Source organism: Marmota monax, unplaced genomic scaffold (assembly GCF_021218885.2).
Source record: "Marmota monax isolate L192 unplaced genomic scaffold, Marmota_monax_Labrador192_F-V1.1 WCK01_AAM20220418_F8-fsc00261, whole genome shotgun sequence".
Classification (NCBI taxonomy): domain Eukaryota; kingdom Metazoa; phylum Chordata; class Mammalia; order Rodentia; family Sciuridae; genus Marmota; species Marmota monax.
This window is the reverse complement of record NW_026695225.1, coordinates 3,007,417-3,027,110: the sequence shown is the minus strand read 5'-3', so window position 1 is coordinate 3,027,110 and position 19,694 is coordinate 3,007,417. Positions and strand designations below refer to the sequence as shown.

The 19,694-nt window shown below is 43.1% G+C and overlaps 1 protein-coding gene across 6 annotated transcripts in view; it reads left to right on the top strand.

Moving 5' to 3' along the window:
• The first annotated feature begins 10,364 nt into the window (after positions 1–10,364).
• The window catches only part of Atp11c (ATPase phospholipid transporting 11C), a 188,828-nt gene continuing 179,498 nt past the window's right edge, over positions 10,365–19,694 (top strand). For 5 of the 6 annotated variants that reach the window (XR_009225934.1, XM_046435337.2, XM_046435335.2 and 2 more), the window contains exon 1: positions 11,147–11,331. Coding sequence is in view for 5 of the 6 variants with exons in the window: in XM_046435337.2 (XP_046291293.1) it covers positions 11,305–11,331 (27 nt within the window). In the remaining variant the exon portion in view is untranslated. Of the gene's footprint in view, positions 10,384–11,146; positions 11,332–19,694 lie in introns of those variants that run through there. The other variant, XM_046435336.1, reaches the window with a different exon arrangement.

The window sequence follows — 19,694 nt, the reverse complement described above, 5'->3', positions numbered from 1 at the left end:
ACTCCACTAGGCGAATTATAATCCCAACTGGGGTCCCAATCAGGGACCACTTCAGTGCCAATTGGATGGGCAGGGGATGTCTGATGTACCTCATCAGCATAATTTTTGGCTTGCCCCCAAACTCACCTGAGCTCCTCGGGCAGGAGGGTATTAGACAAGGTCATATGGACATCTTGGAAGGTCATATCATATGATTGAGTCAGATATTGAAACTCTTTGATATACATGGTGGGACTTGAAGCACAGGATCCAAGCTGCTTTTCTGTCTGTGAAAGATCTGACAAAGAGCTACACATGAGAGTTTATTTGTCAGAGCTGACAAATAAAGGCCATCTCTCCATAGATGGAGAAAGGCAAATACAGGCTTGGGTTCCTCGACTTTTATGGGGCAGGCTCAGTGATTAGAGCTGGGTGGGTCCTAATGCTGTTGGTTAAAGGTTGGGCTTGTACAAGGGAGTGGTGAGCCTTTCTCAGAAAGGCCCTTGGGTGAGAAAGAGAAACATTTTCCTTAAAATGGCAGCTGTCACTTAAGATGGCCATCTAGATGCTAAGCAATGACCTTATAGGCACAATATCTTTATATTTTTAAATATTTATTTTTTAGGTGTAGATGGACATAACACAACGCCTTTATTTTTATGTGGTGCTGAGGATAGAACCCCCCCCCCCCCCCCGGTGCTAGGCTAGCGCTCTACCGCTGAGCCACAATCCCAGCCCCACAATATCTTTATTTTTATGTGGTACTGTGCCACAGTCTGGCTGGGCACAATTCAGGAGCCACTTGTCAAAGGAAATGAACTTTATTTTTAGAACACACACACCGCACCACACAGCTCCTCAGGAAAACCCTCAGAGCCCAACTGCCACCACTGGCTTCCCACAAGCCTCTCAACCTCCCCCACTCCTCCTGCTCTTGAGGCTGATTGGCTGGGTCGTGTGGGCAGAGCCAAAAAAAGTCCCCCAATGAGCAGCTCTGTGGTCTGAAAGGGTGGGGAAACAGCCCAATGAGCATCACCGCAGAGGAGCCAATCAGTTGGCAGCTAGAAGTTTGCTGGGGCCGCTGTGAGCCAATCATCAGCTGGCAGCTGGAAGTTTGCTGTCAGCTGGAAGTTTGCTGGGCCCCCTTCCTTCGGCTGTGGCTCTCAACATCTCCCCCTCTCTGTTTAAACAACAAGCATGTGGCTTAGGGACCGTGCCTGCCTTAGGTTGTCCAATACTACATATGGTTCTTACCCATCATAGGATGAGCTGACCTCAAGGCGTCAGCCTCCTGTCTTAGGTTGGTACCATTGCAATTGGATCTTATCCGTCATTGACTACCGGTCCAGCATACAGCCACACCTGTGGATAGGTCTTTGTACGAGCAGGGGGGTGAGGTTCTTTGCCTCAGCTCTGTTGGTCCCCAAATTTTAGCTGAACGACCATCACAAGCAGAAGGGAGGAGGATACACCAAGCCAACTGATGGCTCCTTTTGGAAAAATTGTACCACTGATGACACCATCAGCAAAAATACCCCAACACTACCACAAGTCGCTGCACCAACAGATAGTTCACTATGCATACAAGTGAGTTCACAATGCATACAAATGATACATAGTCCAGGCAAGTTCTGCAAGCAGTTCAGTGATGGCTCCTTTTGGAAAAATTGTACCACCGATGACACCATCAGCAAAAATACCCCAACACTACCACAAGTTGCTGCACCAACAGATAGTTCACTATGCATACAAGTGAGTTCACAATGCATACAAGTGATACATAGTCCAGGCAAGTTCTGCAAGCAGTTCAGTGATAGCTATTGCAGAAGCTGTAGATTGGTTTTATCTTTGTCTTCACCAGCACTGGGATGAAGATAGGAATTCTGGCAATAATGGCTAAAGAAAAAATTATTTAACATTCCAGAAGGCACTAAAAGAAAACAATTTTCTGAACAATTTACATTATCTTGAACAGAATTATTAAATATAATGAAAAGGAAAGGTGAAAGTAAACAAACAGATCTGTTAACCTCCTTTTTTGTTCACATATTAAAACAATCCTCAACAGCTGTTTACCCAATTTAAATTAAACCATTTAAATCACGTGAATAAAAAATATTTGGATCCATTTTTTCATGAGCACTCATCATATATGATATATGGACATACGTACATACAAACATACAACATAAAACACAAGTGTGCACATATAATATAATACATACAACACATAACATAATAGTAAAGGCCTTATAACTTTTTACAGGTGAAATCTCCATTGCAATGTTTAAAAACTCTATAGTCAAAAAATAGAACTGATCAGCAAAACATTAACCTAGGTCTGTATGAGCTCAAAAAACAAAATAGAACTTCATGATATGGCAAAGGGCAATAATAAAATAGATATTGAAAAAAGCATCCTGGTTCTGTTGCAGATGTAAGAATAGCCAAACTGGACTTTTGGATATCAGTTGTTATGGATTTGAGCCAAATCATCTTCTTTTTGGTCTGTAGAAATCGCTTTAGTTAATCTTTCAGGAATCCAAATCGGCTGCTGTTCTCCCTGTGGAAACACATAAACAGACCCCCGACTCCAGACAATCACTGGGTCAGGACCTTGGTTAATCTCTCTGGAATCCAAATCGGCTGCTGTTCTCCCTGTGGAAACACACAAACAGACCCCTGACTCCAGACAATCACTGGGTCAGGACTTTAGTTAATCTCTCTGGAATCCAAATCAGCTGCTGTTCTCCCTGTGGAAACACACAAACAGACCTCCGACTCCAGACAATCACTGGGTCAGGACTTTAGAATGCCAAGGTCATGGGTTCATTCCCCGTACAGGCCACCAAATGCCGCAGTCTGGCTGGGCACAATTCAGGAGCCACTTGTCAAAAGAAATGAACTTTATTTTTAGAACACACACACCGCACCACACAGCTCCTCAGGAAAACCCTCAGAGCCCAACTGCCACCACCGGCTTCCCACAAGCCTCTCCACCTCCCCCACTCCTCCTGCTCTTGAGGCTGATTGGCTGGATCGTGTGAGCAGAGCCAAAAAAAGTCCCCCAATGAGCAGCTCTGTGGTCTGAAAGGGTGGGGAAACAGCCCAATGAGCATCACCGCAGAGGAGCCAATCAGTTGGCAGCTAGAAGTTTGCTGGGGCTGCTGTGAGCCAATTGCAGCAGTCTGGCTGGGCACAATTCAGGAGCCACTTGTCAAAAGAAACTAACTTTATTTTTAGAACCACACACGCCAAACAAAACAGCTCCTCAGGAAAAACCCTCAGAGCCCAACTGCCACCACCGGCTTCCCACAAGCCTCTCCACCTACCCCCCTCCTCCTGCTCTTGAGGCCGATTGGCTGGGTCACATGGGCGGAGCCAAAAAAGTCCCCCAATGAGCAGCTCCATAGTCTGAAAGGGTGGGGAAACAGCCCAATGAGCATCACCGCAGAGGAGCCAATCAGCTAGATGTTGCTGGGGCTGCTGTGAGCCAATCATCAGCTGGCAGTCTGAAAGTTTGCTGGCAGCTGGAAGTTTGCTGGGGCCCCTTTGGTTGTGGCCCTCAATAGTACTGAGGATCAAACCCAGTGCCTCATGCATGCTAGGTGAGCGCTCTACCACTGAGCCACTACCTTAGCCCCTTCAGCCCCTATTTATTTATTTATTTATTTGGGCACTGGGGGTTAAACTCAGGGACACTCAACCACTGAGCCCCATCCCCAGCCCTATTTTGTATTTTATTTAGAGACAGGGTCTCACTGAGTTGCTTAAGGCCTTGCTAAGTTGCTGAGGGATTCAAATGCTGCCCCTTCCCAGCAGGAGTTATAAAAGATCCACCTAAGTCCCTGTTCCCTAAGGGGCTCAATGAAAAAAAAAAGGGGGGGAATATAAGGTCCTTGCTTAGCATCCAGATAGTCACCTTAAGTGCCAGCAGCCATTTTAAGGAAAAATTTTCACTTTCCTGCCCAAGGGCCTTTCTGAGAAAGGCTTACCACCCCCTTATACCAACCCAACCCTTAACCTCCCGCATTAGGACCTGCTCAGCTCTGATTCCTGAGCCTGCCCCCTAAAAGTCCTGGAACCCAAGCCTGTTTTGCCTCTCTCTCCCATAGAGAGATGGCCTTTATTTGTCAGCTCTGACAAATAAACTCTTGTGTCTCTCTCTGCCTGGTCTCAGTCTTTCATTTTTCGCTTTCCTGTTTCTCGTTCCTCGCTTTCCCTTCACTTATTATTTACTGGAATATTTTCACTTGCATATCTAGTCCATTTTTTCTTGAATAGAATGGTCTCTTAATTATTGTCTATGTTTCCAAATATCTATTTGCATCTTCAAAATAATTTTAATGAAAATAATGCATGTACATAGTTAAAAGGTTAAATATGAATAAGGCTTATAAAGAAAAACAAAAGTCCTTTATCCCTTTCTTGCCTCTCCAAATTTGTGTTTCTTACAGGCACACAAATTATTTTAGCTGTTTGTTTCTTAAGCTATTTACCTCCTTGTTTCTAAGAAAAATAATCATTATGATGTATCTTGACCTAATGACTTCTTCCCCCCCACCACCATGATTGAACCCAGAGAGTTGCTTAACCACTGAGCCACATCCCTTTTTTTCTTTGTATTTTACTTAAAGACAGGATCTCACTGAGTTGTTTAGGGCCTCACTAAATTGCTGAGGCTGGCTTTGAATTCTGGATCCTCAGCCTCCCAAGATGCTGGGATTACAGGCATGATCCATCACTTCCAGCTTGACCTAATGACTTCTTATTATCAGAGATAGTTAATCTTCTGTCATATCCTTTCTAACTTCTCTGTGACATAGGAATTTGGGGATAGAGAAAGATCACTTCTCAAAAAGAAACACCCTTGAGCTGTTGTAATTCAGGAAATGCCATTTGAACATTTGAAATGCAAAACAAGCATTCTGGACCAACTCAACCAGTGCCTTTGGCCTGTGCCCTTGATCTATGTCCTTCCCTGCAAAAAGTAATGTGAGCCAGGGTCCAGGCACATGCCTGTAATAGGGACAGGGAAGCTGAGATAGGAGGAGCTCAAATTCGAGGCCAGCTGTGCAATTTAGGGAGACCTTATGTCTAAACAAAAAATAAAAAGGGCTGGGGATGTAGCTCAGTGGTAGAGCACCCCTGAGTTCAATTTCCAGTACCCAAAACCAAAAAACCAAAACAACAACAAAAAAAAAAAAACCAAGAAAACCATGAGGGCAATGAGCAAACACTAGAAAAACTGGTGCAAAATTTTGTAACTCTGTCCTGGCTCCACTTCTAGTCCAGCTCTTAGCAACTGTCCCTCTATAAATATTAACACCCCACTTGCTGTCTCTTCCTCTGGAGAAGGCCCACATTCTTCCTTGAATGTATACTTCTTACTTTACCCTAAAAGACATTTCTCCCCTTAGATAGGCTGCATTTTCTTTTTTTGTTTTGTTTCTCAGTACTGGGAATGAAGCTAGGACACTCTACCACTGAGCTTCACCCTTAGCCCTTTTTATTAATTTTAAAATATATATATTTTTAGTTATAAATGGACACAATGTCTTTATTTGTTTATATTTTTAATGTGGTGCTGAGGATCAAACCCAGTGCCTCACTTGTGCTAGATGAGTGCTCTGCCACTGAGCCACAACCTCAGCCCCTTTTATTTTTTGAGATAGAGTCTCACTAAATTGCCAAGGCTGGCCTAGAACTTGTAATTCTCTTGCCTCAGCCTCCTGAGTTGCTGAGATTATAGGCTGTGCCACCATGCCCAGCCTGCATTCTTTCTTGAATGTGATCTGCTTTCCTAAGTAAATCTGTTTCTGACTGGCACATGATGAAATTCTTTTCCATCAAGTATGTCAAGGACCCCTCTTCCCCTGAGTCAAGGTAGGCTCAGGGAACTCCTCTGGTGACATATCTATCCTCCCAACATATTTTGGTAGTGGTCAGAATTCTGAATTAGAAATAATTTACTCAGAATCTTGAAGGACAAAATCCATCTCAGTGAAATCATTGTGGATCCTAATGATTGACTCTTCCCTTCTACTGTGATAAAGATTAAAAAACAAAGCAAAAAACCTTGTTTTTAGGTGCTGGATATCAAATCCAGGGTTCTCACACACACTAGGTAAGTACTCCACCACTAAACTTTACTCGCAGTCCAACTTCATCCTTTTAGTGGTCAGTTCTAGAACCTAGCCTGCCTTTGATATCATGATTGCTAGAATATCATGATATCATGATTGCGGTGATGCTCATTGGGCTGTTTCCCTGCCCTTTCAGACCACGGAGCTGCTCATTGGGGGACTTTTTGGCTCCGCCCATGTGACCCAGCCAATCGGCCTCAAGAGCAGGAGGATTGTGGGAGGTGGAGAGAAGCTTGTGTGGGAGAGAGAGGCTTGTGGAAAGCCAGTGGTGGCAGTTGAGGCTCTGAGGGTTTTTCCTGAGAGGCTGTTTTGTTTGGCGTGTGTGGTTCTAAAAATAAAGTTAGTTTCTTTTGACAAGTGGCTCCTGATTGTGCCCAGCCAGACTGCGGCACCTACTCCCCCTTTTTGAAAAGCAAAACAATATTAGATCATCCCCGGTCTTCTTGGGCTTCTGCCATTCTCTATGATTACTAACCTCATATGTCAGTACCCTAGGATGTAATTAATATGGGCTATTTGGAGCACAATAACAGGGAGCCCTGATCTCATCTGAGGAAGTGACATTTAAGCTGAGATCTAAAGGATGAATAGCAAACGCAGTGAAAGCATTTCAGCAGAGATGGCTGCCTGTGCATAAACTGTTAGGCGCTTTGGGAACTCAAGGAATGAAAGGTGGCCACTGGAGTAAGCAAGAGGGACAGTTGTCCACTTGAGGCTAGAGAGGAAGAAAGGGGTCAGAGAATTCAGTACCTTGTACATGATGTTAAGGCAGAAATTTAAAGGCATAAGCAGCGGAGTGATTTGATCTCTTTTGTCTTCTGAAGATTTCTGATTGCAGTGTGGAGAAAGGATTGCAAAGGACCAATAGTTAGGAAGATATGGGTAAAATTGGTCTTAAATCAACACCAAGGCAAGCTTTGAAAGGGGGAAAGATATTTCACATGGACAAAAGGTAGCTTCATGAGGTGTGTTTGAAAGCTCAGCAGGTATAGTTCAATTTCTTTAACTTACTGATCATGGGGTGATTTTTAAAAATATTTTTTAGTTGTCAATGGACCTTTATTTTATTTATTTATATGCCGCGCTGAGACTCAAACCTAGTGTCTCACATATGCTAGGCAAGCGCTCTACCACTGAGCCACCACCCCAGCCCCTCATGGTGTGATTTAGATGCAGATTTAACAGTTTCAATTTTTCCCCCTTGAAAGGAAAGCAGGAACCAGGAGATGAGCGCCAGCGAGAAATGAAAGACAGACCAGGCTGATATACACATGAGAGTTTGTCAGAGCTGACAATAAAGGCCATGTCTCCATAGATGGAGAGAGGCAAATACAGACTTGGGTTCCTTCACTTTTTATGGGGCAGGCTCAGTGATTGGAGATGGGTGGGTCCTAATGCTGGTAGTTAAGGGTGGGGTTGGTATGAGGGAGTGGTGAGCCTTTCTCAGAAAGGCTCTTGGGTGGGAAAGAGAAACTTTTTCCTTAAAATGGCGGCTATCACTTAAGATGGGTATCTAGATGCTAAGCAATGACCTTATACCCCTCTCTTTTTTTTTTTTTTTAGCATTGGGTGGAAGAAGTGATTGTGTTTCTTCATCATTGCTCTCTTGCTGGATCATGGTTGCTCCTGTGCCCTACTGATTGGTCTGCCCATTTAGCATGGTGAGATTTTTGAGGGGTTTAGGAAGAATGTGGGAAAGAGTACAGGGGTGGGGGTGGGGAGGGAGTGGCAGTGAAGAAGAAGGACTTTCTGAGTGGCTTACACGGAAAAGGGGCAATAGGCATTATCTGTAGTTAAGTTAGAAATAACGATAGAAGATAGCTTCCTGAATTATTACCTGCTGGAGACTAGGGTGTCTGTAGAGTCAGATGATACACCAGAAGAGTTGGTATTATGTGCCACATGTTTTGACAGTTTAGGCAGGAGGAAGTTAGTTTTTGCAGCTCTGTTTATGGAGTTGGTCCAATGAAAATTCTGGCTGATGGTCTGCTTTTCATATTCATCGACAACAGCTTTTTACAACACCTGGGATTTGTTTGGAAACTGTGAAGAGGCACTGGAAGAAAAAATGTATTTTTCTTGTTTTAAAAAAAAGCTCACAAAGGAGTTTTTTTAAAAAATAAGAAAGGAGTGACTCTAAAGGATATATGTGAGAGTGGCTCTAATTTAAGGTTGAATTTGGGATATGGAAAAAATCACCTTTGCATAAATTTCATGTTTTGCTGAGCATATTTTGATTTGTATGGAATTGCATTTCTATAGTAGGGCAAATTACTCTGGACACATGAGTATAGGTGTCCTGCTGAAATAAATTAGGAGGACAAAGAGTGGACTTAGAATAACAAATGAAAACTCAAATAACAATTTCCTTGTATTTTGAAGGGGCTTAAATCACTGCTTTTACATTGAAGCAACTTGACAATGGGCAAGTGTGAGAGGTTACTGCAGAAGAAAAATTCTGGGTCTCTAATTTTTTGAGATTGATCTGTTTGAATCCATAAGCAGAATACATTTTTCCCATTTGCTTAGCAAAACCTAATAAGAAAAGATATTCTTTACTAGTAAGTACTTGTATCCCCAAATACCTAAATTGGGTTTCTATTATTTATTTTATTGATAAGGATTCTAGATTTATGTCTAGAGTGAATGACAATAACCTCTTCCATCCCCCAAGTCCAGTGTCTAGAATAGTGCCTGCCACGCAGTAGTTGTTCAGCAAATAATTAGTAAATGAAATTAAGGTAGTTGCTGTGTTCAACAAAAGCCAGAAAATAAACTGTTTGAAAACATACCTTTGAAGTGGTAGAGAGTAAAAGTTTAGATCTATTTTGTCAACAAATGTCCTAATATTTGATTAATACAGATTTAACCTAAATCTTAACAATCATTAGATATTGCCTAAAAGGAACCATCTTGGGGAAGAATTTTAAACTGTTGGTTTTACCTCTGGGCAGTTAAAACACTTTGGGAACAAACCCTAAGTCTCTTGCATTTTACTGGGGATGGGTTCCTAGTTGATCAAAGAATCAAGTACAAACTTTGAAGCATGTTTCTGAAGATCTTTTGGGGTTTTAGCTTTCACCAGAGACTCTACCCCACCCCCACCCAAACAGTTTAGGCATCAGCAAATATGGTATGCTCTTTTTTTAGGTTGTGTTGCACTTTCTCATGGACCTCTCTCTCCACTCAGGAGTTTGCCCCAGTGGTTCCTTCAACACCTTCCCAAGATCCATGACACAGTTAAATCTTCAGATTTTTCAGGGCAGCTGCCCTAGACCCGTTTTTCAGAGGCACTATGAACTTCCCTTTTCTTTCAGCAGTTCGCATTTCTACTCTAGCAGCCATTACATTCTAACCTGTCATTTTCACATTTCAGACTGCGATCACCCTCTGGGAGGTCGTTTAAGAATTCACTGTGTCTGGCGCCTAGCACAGTGCCTGGTACAAAGAAAATAAGGAGTAAGATTTGTTGAAATGAATTTAATCCCTAGAAGGGAAAAGGAGAAGTGATAGTGCCCAGTAGTAAAGGTCCTTCACGATCTCAGGGGAGGCCGGTGGTTTAGCAGGGCCTGTCCCCAGCTCTGTACTGGCTGGAGAAAGTGGTGCGACAAAAGCCTCTGGCAAATGTTACTGAACTAACTTTACTAATTTCTTTACTTTTATAGAAGAATCTGCAAGTTCTTCTCCTACAGCTTCGGGCCCCGCCTGAGGGCGGTGCAAGACTGGAGTGGGGGAGGGATGCCCAGTCTAAAGGCTATTCTAGATTTGGCTTTCAGTTTTCCTTTTTAAGCTTTGATTCCAGTTCTAAGCTAGGGGCGGAGGATGCAAAGGGTTTCCCGGCACAAATTTCGACTTCTAGGAAGTCTCCCAGCATTCGGGAATTTGCCTAACTTATCCTTTGCACATTTCCCACAGCTAGTAATCTACCGAGTGCTCCCGACCTGCACATAGGATCTGTGCTGAGAAGCTTCCTTCTTCAACCCTCCGGGCAAACCCCGAACGGGCGTATGGGGGAGCTCCCAGCTCGCAGTAGCAGGCGGAGTAGGGGGACCTTTGGACTACAACTCCCAGGCTGCTCCGGGAGCATTGCGAAGGAGGGGGCGAGCGGGAAGCGGGGGGGTGGCAGGGAAATCCCGCCCCGCTGCGCAGCAGCAACGACACAAAGCCTGACTTTACAACCTCACAGAGAAAGTGGAAGTAAGAGGGCTTAGGTGGGGAAGCTGAACAAGAGAAAGAACGCGAAGGGAAAGCCGCCTAGGTGGGAGCAGAGCGGGGAGACCCTCACGTTGGTAGATGAGAAGGGGCCAGCTTTCATCAGTAATCCCCCTGCCCGCGCCCCTCCCGCGCCAGGGTCTCCACAGTGCCCCTCCAGTGCCTACTCTTCCTCAGAGCGCGGTTACTCCCGGCCGGGAAGCGGGAGCCCAGCCGTCTCTCAGGCTCAGAGCCGGCCAGTGGGCTGCGCCGAGGCTCCCCAACCCGAGTGCGGGACGAAAGCGCGGGGCCGAGGAGGGGCTGTGAGTGAAGCCGCGCGGTGGACGAGTTAGGGCCGGGGTTAGGGAGGCTGTGGTTCCAGATAGAGACACGGGAGTAGTGTCGGGAGGAAGCGAAGCTAGGCGAGGCAAGGCGAGGTGAGGTGAGGCGAGGCGCGGGGAACCTCGAAAGGGTCCCCAGTGCCCTGAGAGGGGCGTCCGCGGAAGCCAGCTGGGAGACGGGCGGGGGCATTGCGCCGGGGAGAGTACGGACAGCGGGGTGCTGAGCCCGGCGCCAGCGAAGAGGTTGGGGTGCCCCCCTCCCCGCAGGAGGAGCCTAGCGCTCCTCCGCCATCCCTCCCCCGCGCGCCGGGTTTGCTTCTCCGCGGGCAGCCGCGGGCTGGCGGTGCTGGGGCCAGATAAGGGGGAGCGACGGGGCCGCCGCCCCCGGGCCGGGCGGGCCGGGGCTGGGGGCGGGGGCGAGGGCGAGTGAGGCGGGGCGGCGGCGGCGGCGGCGGCGGGGCCTCGGGCGCGAGGGCGCGGGCAACGGCGGTGTGGGGGGGTGGCGGGGGAGCGCCGAGAGGCGAGGAGGGCAGCCCGCCTAGCTGTCCGCTTTGCGCCGCCGGCCCACGCCGCAGTGTGTTTTGTGGACGGCGCCTTCCCGGACAGCCCTGTAGAGTCCAGCTGAGTGCCCGGCAGCCTTCGACGCGATGTTCCGTCAGAGCTTTAACCGTTTTGTAAGTACACTCGCTGCGGCTCCACGCGTACAGGGTGGCTTGTTCCCAGCCCCTTCTCCGGGTCCCTCACAACAAATTTCTGATGGGGTAATTGGGAGACGCCACCCTTGTTTGAACTGAAACGCCTTGCCCTGGTGGCTAGGGTGGGGAGGCAGGTAGAGCTCTCGAGGTAGCTCACCCCCCGCCCCCAGGACATTTTATCCCGGGCTTCCCGGGGCTGCCAGGAACTCTGTCTCGGAGTGGGGGCCGCCTTCGAGCTGGATGGTGGGGGGTCTTGTGGAAGAACAGCCCGGGGGGGCCCTCTGTTTGCTAATTAGACGAAGATGGCGTTTTATTATCCGGGAGGAAGCCTTCTTTTGTTTCCTCTGCCACGAGCACATGGAGGTAAATGTAGACCTGTCACTGTGGCCCAAAAGAAGAGCTGGGGGCTGAGGGAGCCGGAGGCTGGAGCGGGACTCAGCGTTGCCCGGGGGCTCGGCCGGGGCGGGCGGCTGCTGACCCGAGGCGGGGCAAACTTTAGAGACCCTGCCGGCGAAGCTCACCTTTAGGGTACTGTAAACGCGAGGGCGATGGTCAGGATGGGCTGGTGGATGTGGAGCCGCGGGGAGGCTGCAGCGCGTTCTAGGCGCTGCGGAGCGCGGGTCTGAAGAAGCTTCGCGGAGGGCTGAATGCCCCAGACATCCAACCTTTGGGAGAGGGCAGACTGCGGCTCGGCTCCTGCGGCCACATTTCCCCCGTCCAAATCTCCAGAATAGGGAATTGTATTTCCGTGGGAGTTTGGCATGGGGGAAAAGCGGTTTCTAGCTTCTGGACTTTTGAGTAACCTGTTTACTCCTAGAAGGCACGTGAGGAATGGAGCAAAGTAGGGGCCATTTACTTATGTGCTATTTGTAGCAACTTCCTTAATTTTCGGAGGAGGTGGCGGGAATCGGGTTTATTTTTGCTAACGATGTGAAAGAAAGGGTTCATCTGCAAATTTTGATTTTTCTGCACGTAAGCAAAAGGATTGAGTGCTGAGCGCTTCCCCCATCGCCCTCACTGTACGTGTTGGAGAACTTTTTATTCGATTACTCCTAATGAAAGCCTTGCTAACATTTTTCATAGGGCGGATGAAATTTGTTCTCATTTTTTTTTCTGCATTTGAAACTTTCACAAATGTACCCTGGTTAAAAGTAACACTTGAACACAATTCCTTTTTAGGGTATTATCACCACAGTCTTGCTATGTTAATGTTTTTCTAAACGTTTACCTCACTCTGAGACATGCAATACGAAATTGGAGCAGGTTATTACCTGTGGCATAGAGCAATAGAGGTTGGTACATGTCAAGGATCTTGAAATCCGTATGAAATAGCTTTTATTGGATGCTTTGCTGAAGCAAGTATCTAAAATTTATTTCTCACATTTAGCCTCTAAAAGATCATTGTACTTCATATTCTATTTCACATAGGTTCTTGTGATCATGAGGTGTTGTTTTGAGTGATAAAAAAGGAAAGGTGACAGGAAGAGCTAATTGTAATATTTGCAAAAAGGATGAGCTTTTCACATGGCACTGTTACATTGGAGAACAGTAACGGTGGGCTCTGGATCATATTAAATTCATTTAGCTTAAATTTGAGATGTCAAAATCACATTTTTTAAAATGAGATTTTAACATTTGAAACTGAACAACTCAAGTATTGGACTAAAAGCCCCCTTTACCTCTTCTCTTGATAAGACTGATCTGCATTATATCACAGTCTAGTAATTAAGCAGTGCTGGCCACGAAACCAGTGCATGCAGTAGAATTTGCAGCAGTTGCTGAGGTGCCAGCCTGCAGGTTTGAGGCTAGTCCTTTGCATCCCTAACCAAGATTTCTGCAGAAAATCACTTTTGCTCACACCAAAAGGAGCTTTTTTAACCTCGTTTCAGCTGGGATGTGCAACTGCTCACATTTTCCTGAGTAGCCATGTCTATGGTAAGTCCTGGGAATTTGTGCCAGTATAGTATGTTGGAAGGTTCTTAGGAGTTCTGTCTGAGCACTAGGCCTAGGGCAAGGGATTAACAACATGCTGTTGAACTGAATGCAAAACATCCTATCAAATTCTCTTTGTTAAAAAATGTCTTTAAAAATTGGGGTGGGCGCAAATTTTAGATCCCAGTAAACCATATGCTATTCTTGTCTTTTGCCTGGCCCAGGTTCAGATTCTTTGAGGGCCATTCACATTTAAATCACTAGAAGGATAAAATTAAAGATTAGGTGGGACTTTGAGACTTAAACATAAGGTAGATGTAGTCTAAATTCTGTGTTAACCTCTGGATTGTTTTAATATTTTAGAATGAGGGCTGTGAATTCCTTTCAGAATCTATTGTGCTATTTTGATAGAGCTATACTTTCTGACAGGCTTTAAATGTTAAATAAATTACAGTAGTGTTGATTGTAGTTCTTGATCATTAAAAACTAGCGAACTGTGTATTAGATGATGGCTTTCTTTACATTGTAAGCCAGATGTGGGAAGTAAGAATCTCTTAAGAGTCTCATCATCTACAGTTCAGTTGTATTTGCTGAGTCGTTTTAAAAATGCCATTTGTTTTCCTGGGTTTTCCATTTTTCAGCTAAAAGAAATAGTAGTTTTTAAAGATATGGCTCTGACATATTTACCATTAATAACTGTGGTCCGTCCTTTCTGATATATTATAACTTTCCTTTTCACAGTTTTGAGGTATAAAGAAATTGGTGGATTTGGTGTACAGCACTTTAGGATTTAGGTATATAGGGAGTGTCTTGAAAGATTTAAGAGTTGGATGTTGCAGAATGCAGTAAAAGCACTGCCTGTTCTCGGTCAACATTTTGATAAACAATAAATAAATAATAGTAGCTTTGCCTATGCAGTATTTTGTTCAAAGGCATATTTAATTGAAATCTGGACTAGATGAGAGTTAAGGATCTTGGACTTTTATGTTATCCTGTCTTCTTTTACTCTTCAGGTAAAGTTCTTAGTGATTATAGTAACATTTTCACATAGACTTAAAGGGTTATTGGCAGTTGAAATAGTAAGAATTCCCTTTTTTAGCTTATTAAGTTATTTCACACTAAAGATTCAAATGAGACATTTCTCGATGAAGTACGTTAAGGCACTTGGCAAGTGGATGCTATCAGTTTAGCTTATCTGAATTTCTAAATTATTGATAGTGAAAACTTATTGCAAGTGTGAAAAACTGGAGTAAATTTATATCTCTGATTCTAGAAGCTCTCTAACTGCTTTGTTTCCATAAAGCATGTTGTATGTAGTAATGACATTATAAAAAAAAATCTTACCGAAGAGACTAGAAAAATATTAGATACTGCATAAGGAAGAATGAAAATTCAAAATGAGACTAGAAGTACAGAATAAGAATTAATGAAATAGGTAGGTAGTTACTTATTATTTTGAGTTCAAGGCAAGACCAGTCTAATGAAAGAATATATGGAGACAATTAACAAAATAATTCAGGTAATTGCTTTTTTTTTTCTTTTTCCAGAAGCAAGAAGTTTTTGGTTTCCTTGTTAAATTATCAGGGTAATTAAGCCTTTTTTTTGTTGTTGTTGTTTCACTTCCCTAATAACCTCGGCCTGATGTTGCTGAGTGTGGAATATATTGATTTTATTTTGTTATGTTTATAAATATACCTGCATGTGTGTATTTCAGTATTTTTGCATTTATTTATATGAATCTTACCAAAGTCTGTGCAGCTTGGCTTCTACCAGCTAGTTCATACATAGGTAGGTCTAACAATTAAACTTGACCTTGCCTAAAAGCAACCTTTTTATCATATTGCATTATAATTGCCTTTTAACTTATGTGGCTCCCTTAGACCAGTCTTTCCCAACTGGGAGAGATTAAGCCCTAATGCCCTAGAGCATACATAATGTGTAATAAATTCACTTCTTTCCTACACAGCTGGAGGAGGAACCCCAATTGAGAAAGGCTGTCTTAGACTGAATGTAACTGGGGGTAGGGTCAGTTCACAGTATATTCTTAGCTCCCTCCTAGCCTAATGCCTAGTGGTGGTTAATAAATATTTGTTGAAAGAACAGATTTTATATGTTTTATATAAATAATAGCCTTTACTTAAAGTGATTTGTAGTAAACCTCTCTTGTATCCAGAATGAGAAGTTCTAGTTAATTGGGGTATACTATGTCCTAGATACCAGTTTTCTAAGAATTGAAAACTGGTATCTAATGCTGAAGCTATACTGACTATAGTATAATCTTGCTTAGATGATTCAGTCATTTTAGGTTTTGTAGAACATTATTTTATTCAACAAATATTCACTGAGCACTGTAGTAGATCTTGGGGACACATTGTAGGCAAGACAAGATTCCTGTCTTGAGGAAATTTAATTATTATATTCATAGTAATAGATTTAGAGGGCATGGTGACTGTATTATATTTAATTAGTTTGTGACATGCCACAAAATCTGATCTTTATGAATAAGTTATTGTTATATACACATCATCTGTCTTTCTACTAAAAGTAGATGTATAATCTCAGTTACTTTCTGATTCTTTGGATGTCAGATAAAAAAGGAGTTGTATTTGATACCTTCAGTATGACATATACATGGAAAATTGCTCTTTTGCCAATAGATGCTATGCTAATCCTGTGAAAGGTGGGAAACCTATTTAGGAATGAACTATTACCTCTTGAAACAAATCTTTTTTTTTTTTTTTTTTTTTTTTTTAGATGTTGATGGACTTTTATTTTATTCATTTATTTATATGTGGTGCTGAGACTCGAACCCAGGGCCTCACACATGCTAGGCAAGTGCTCTACCGCTGAGCCACAACCTCAGCCCTTGAAACAAATCTTTACACTAGTGAAAATAGGTTTTTGTCCCTTTTTTCCCCCTGATCTGCTTACTACTGATGAAGGCAACATGGAACTATCAATGTCTCCTAAATACCTTCAGTAAGGTTTTGTTTTTTTGTTTTTTTGTTTTTTTTTTAGTTTTTTAGTTTTCGGTGGACACAACATCTTTGTTTGTATGTGGTGCTGAGGATCGAAACCGGGCCGCACGCATGCCAGGCGAGCGTGCTACCGCTTGAGCCATATCCCCAGCCCTTGTTGCTTTTGTTTATGAGCATTCTTAAAAATTTAATCCTTTAGTGGGTGAGTGTCTATATATCAGGTAGTTTCCAGTGTTCCTAATGGACTTTTATCAGGTGAGATTTGGACATGTGAAGCTGGCCAATTTCATATTGATGTAGCTGTGCAAGTTTAATGTAGCTGAGCTTGTTTCCTTATCCAAGCTGCTAGTGGACCACCCTCTGGGCAGTGTGACCAGTGACCTCCAGAAGAACCTCAGCTAACTTTCCTGTGTCTGCATGATGTGCAAAGAACTGGCTCCTTGTATGAATTCTAATACTGGTTTTTTGAGTGATGGAAAAAATCATCAAGGCTGACTGCTTGTTTAGAGTGGTTGATCAGTTTTCTCAAGAAGGATAAATGGGGGCTGGGGATGTGGCTCAAGTGGTAGCGTGCTCACCTGGCATGCGTGAGGCACTGGGTTTGATTCTCAGCACCACATAAAAATAAAAATAAAGATATTGTGTCCACATAAAACTAAAAAATACAATATAAAAACGAAGGATAAATGTATAGGATACAAAGTAAAAATGTAATTTTTCTTTTATTTTCTTTAAGGTGATAGGGTTTCCTATGTATCTGTAGGGCTTTATACAGTTTAACCCCTGGAATGATTCCTGCCGTGATTGGAGAATACGTTCTGGTTGAATGGATGAAGGTTCTGGGCTTCCTCCACAAGTGAATTGAGTGTGCGGTTCTCACATTTCAGTTCACTTAATGTTTACCTTCTTGACCTGTTGTAAGTGTCGGTCAGCAGCGATCATAAAACAAACATTAGTATGGCTGCAGCATACGTTAACACTACTGCAGCTTAATGATGAATGAGTGCTCAGCACTGCAGATATGGGTGCGGGATGCCCTACGCCAGCACGTTGGCAGACAGCCCCTCAGTTACTGCAGAGTATGGATGGATTGCTGGTTCATCTGACTTCTTGACTATAGAAGATGTGGCTTATAGTGATGTTGTATCAGGGTTATCCAGATTTAGGAGGGTAATCTGTACTTGAGAGGTACAGGCATTGTCATTGATTTCTTGCCCCATATTTATTTAATAGAATATGGGAGGATTGGTGAGGCCTATCCTATTCAAACAGATATCTTTTTTTTTTAGGCTCTTCTATTACATGTTGTCTTAAAGTATTAAGGTACCAATACCTTCCTGGTCTCTTCCTCTTCACCATGGTGTTCTTGGAAAAATCAGAATAGCATTCTTGATAATGATCTTATAGCTAGCATAGCATCACGTAAACATTAAATGTTCAGCAAATACTTGCTGAATTGTTTTGAACTGAATTGACAACACAGGCTGAGTCAGTAATAACAGGTGAAAAATGATCTTTTGAGTAAGCAGCCACCAGGAAACTTCTGCATTTCAGACTGTCCTACAGAAAACTCTATAGCACTGAAAATAATTTCCTTTTCAGTGGACAGAATACTACCCTATACTTACTTTAAATGAGGAAAAAAAAACAATTACATGACTGCTTAAAAAAATAATCATAATAAGGGCTGTGGCTGTGGCTCAGTGGTTGAGCACTTGCCTTGCATGTGTGGGGCACTGGGTGTGATCCTCGGCACCACATACAAAAAATAAATAAATGAAATAAAGATACTGTGTCAATCTACAACTAAAAAAATATAAAAAAATAATCATAATAAGTCTGCTGTTTACTGACACTGTTTATTCACTAGAAAAATAATGTTTTTGTTTTTAGTTTTGATTTTGACACAGGGTCTTACTAAATTGCCAATATTGGTCTTGAACTTGTGATGCCTCAGCCTCTTTAGTTGTTGGAAATACAAGTGTGTGCCCCCATGCCAGGCTCTTTAACCCATTGCTGCTTCTTGGACATTCATAGAACACTGAATATACTGTCCTCAGCTTCTAAAATTATCAGCACTTTTGTATTCCTTTTGTTAAAGGTAGCTGATAATGTTTATATTTTCTTTTCTTTTGTTCAGGGGTGTTTTCTTTTTCCAGGGGTGTTCTACCACTGAGCTACACCTCTAGCCCTCATCCACCCCCCATACTGGGGATTGAACCAAGGGCCTCATATATGGTCGGCAAGCACTCTACCACTGAACTACATCCCCAGCTCTCTTTTTTATTTTTATTTTGAGACAGGGTCTTGCTAAGTTGCCATTTAACTGCCTCAGCTTCCCAAATTGCTGGGATTATATGCATGTGCCATTGCATTGCACTCAGTTTATATTTTCTGTTATCATCATTACATCAAACTTATTTCAAAAACCAAAGCTGTAGTGTTAATTCTCCACGGGCTTTTTGTTATTCAATTTACCACGGTAAGTATACATTACTTGGATTTAGGATACTAGTTAGTATTTGTTACTAGGAATGTAAAATATGTATCTGCACCCAGTCACCAATCAGCTAATGGATATCTGTAGCAAGAAGGCAGTGCAAACAAGAAAAACTATAGAGTGTGAGGTATTTGGAAGCAGATGTTGTGAAATGAACTTCATCCTTATTAAAAAGGATTCGTGCAAGCCCTACTTCTGCAATTTACTACCTAGCTTGAGAAATGGGGTACTGCAGGCCATAGTTTGTATACATCAAAGGGTTTCTTCAAAATATGGTCCTTAGTCTATTTGCACAAAATCACCTTGGATCCTTATTACATCTTTGTCTCAAACCTACTGAGTCCAAGTCTCAGATAAGAGAAAACTATAGTATAACAAGCATTTCAGGTGGGTCTTAGGCTTATTAAAATTGGGGAACATCCATATATCATATAGTAAGAATTGAAATATTTATTTTCTAGGCACATTCTTTGTTTCCCTCACTACAGTTTCTTCTTCTGTAGGATGGGTATCATAAACCTACTTCACAAAGTTGTTGGAAAGATGTTTGTTGTACTATTCAATACTATACCAAAACCACCTTCAGGTTTGATGATTCACTAGCAGGGATCACAATACTTAGCATGTAGGTATTCTTTTTTTTTATACTAGTGATTGATTCTAGGGGAGTGTTTTTTATTTTTTGGTACTGGGGGTTGAACCTAGGGTTGTTTTACCACTGAGCTATATCCCAAGCCCTTTTTCTTGTTTTTTAATTTTTTATTTTTTGGCCTCAGGGATGGAACTTGGGGGCACTCGACTGCTGAGCCACATCTCCAGCCCTATTTTTTGTATTTTAGTTAGAGACAGGGTCTCACTGAGTTTCTTAGGTAAAATAGGCTGAACTCGCGATCCTCCTGTCTCAGCCTCCTCAGCTGCTGGAATTACAGGTG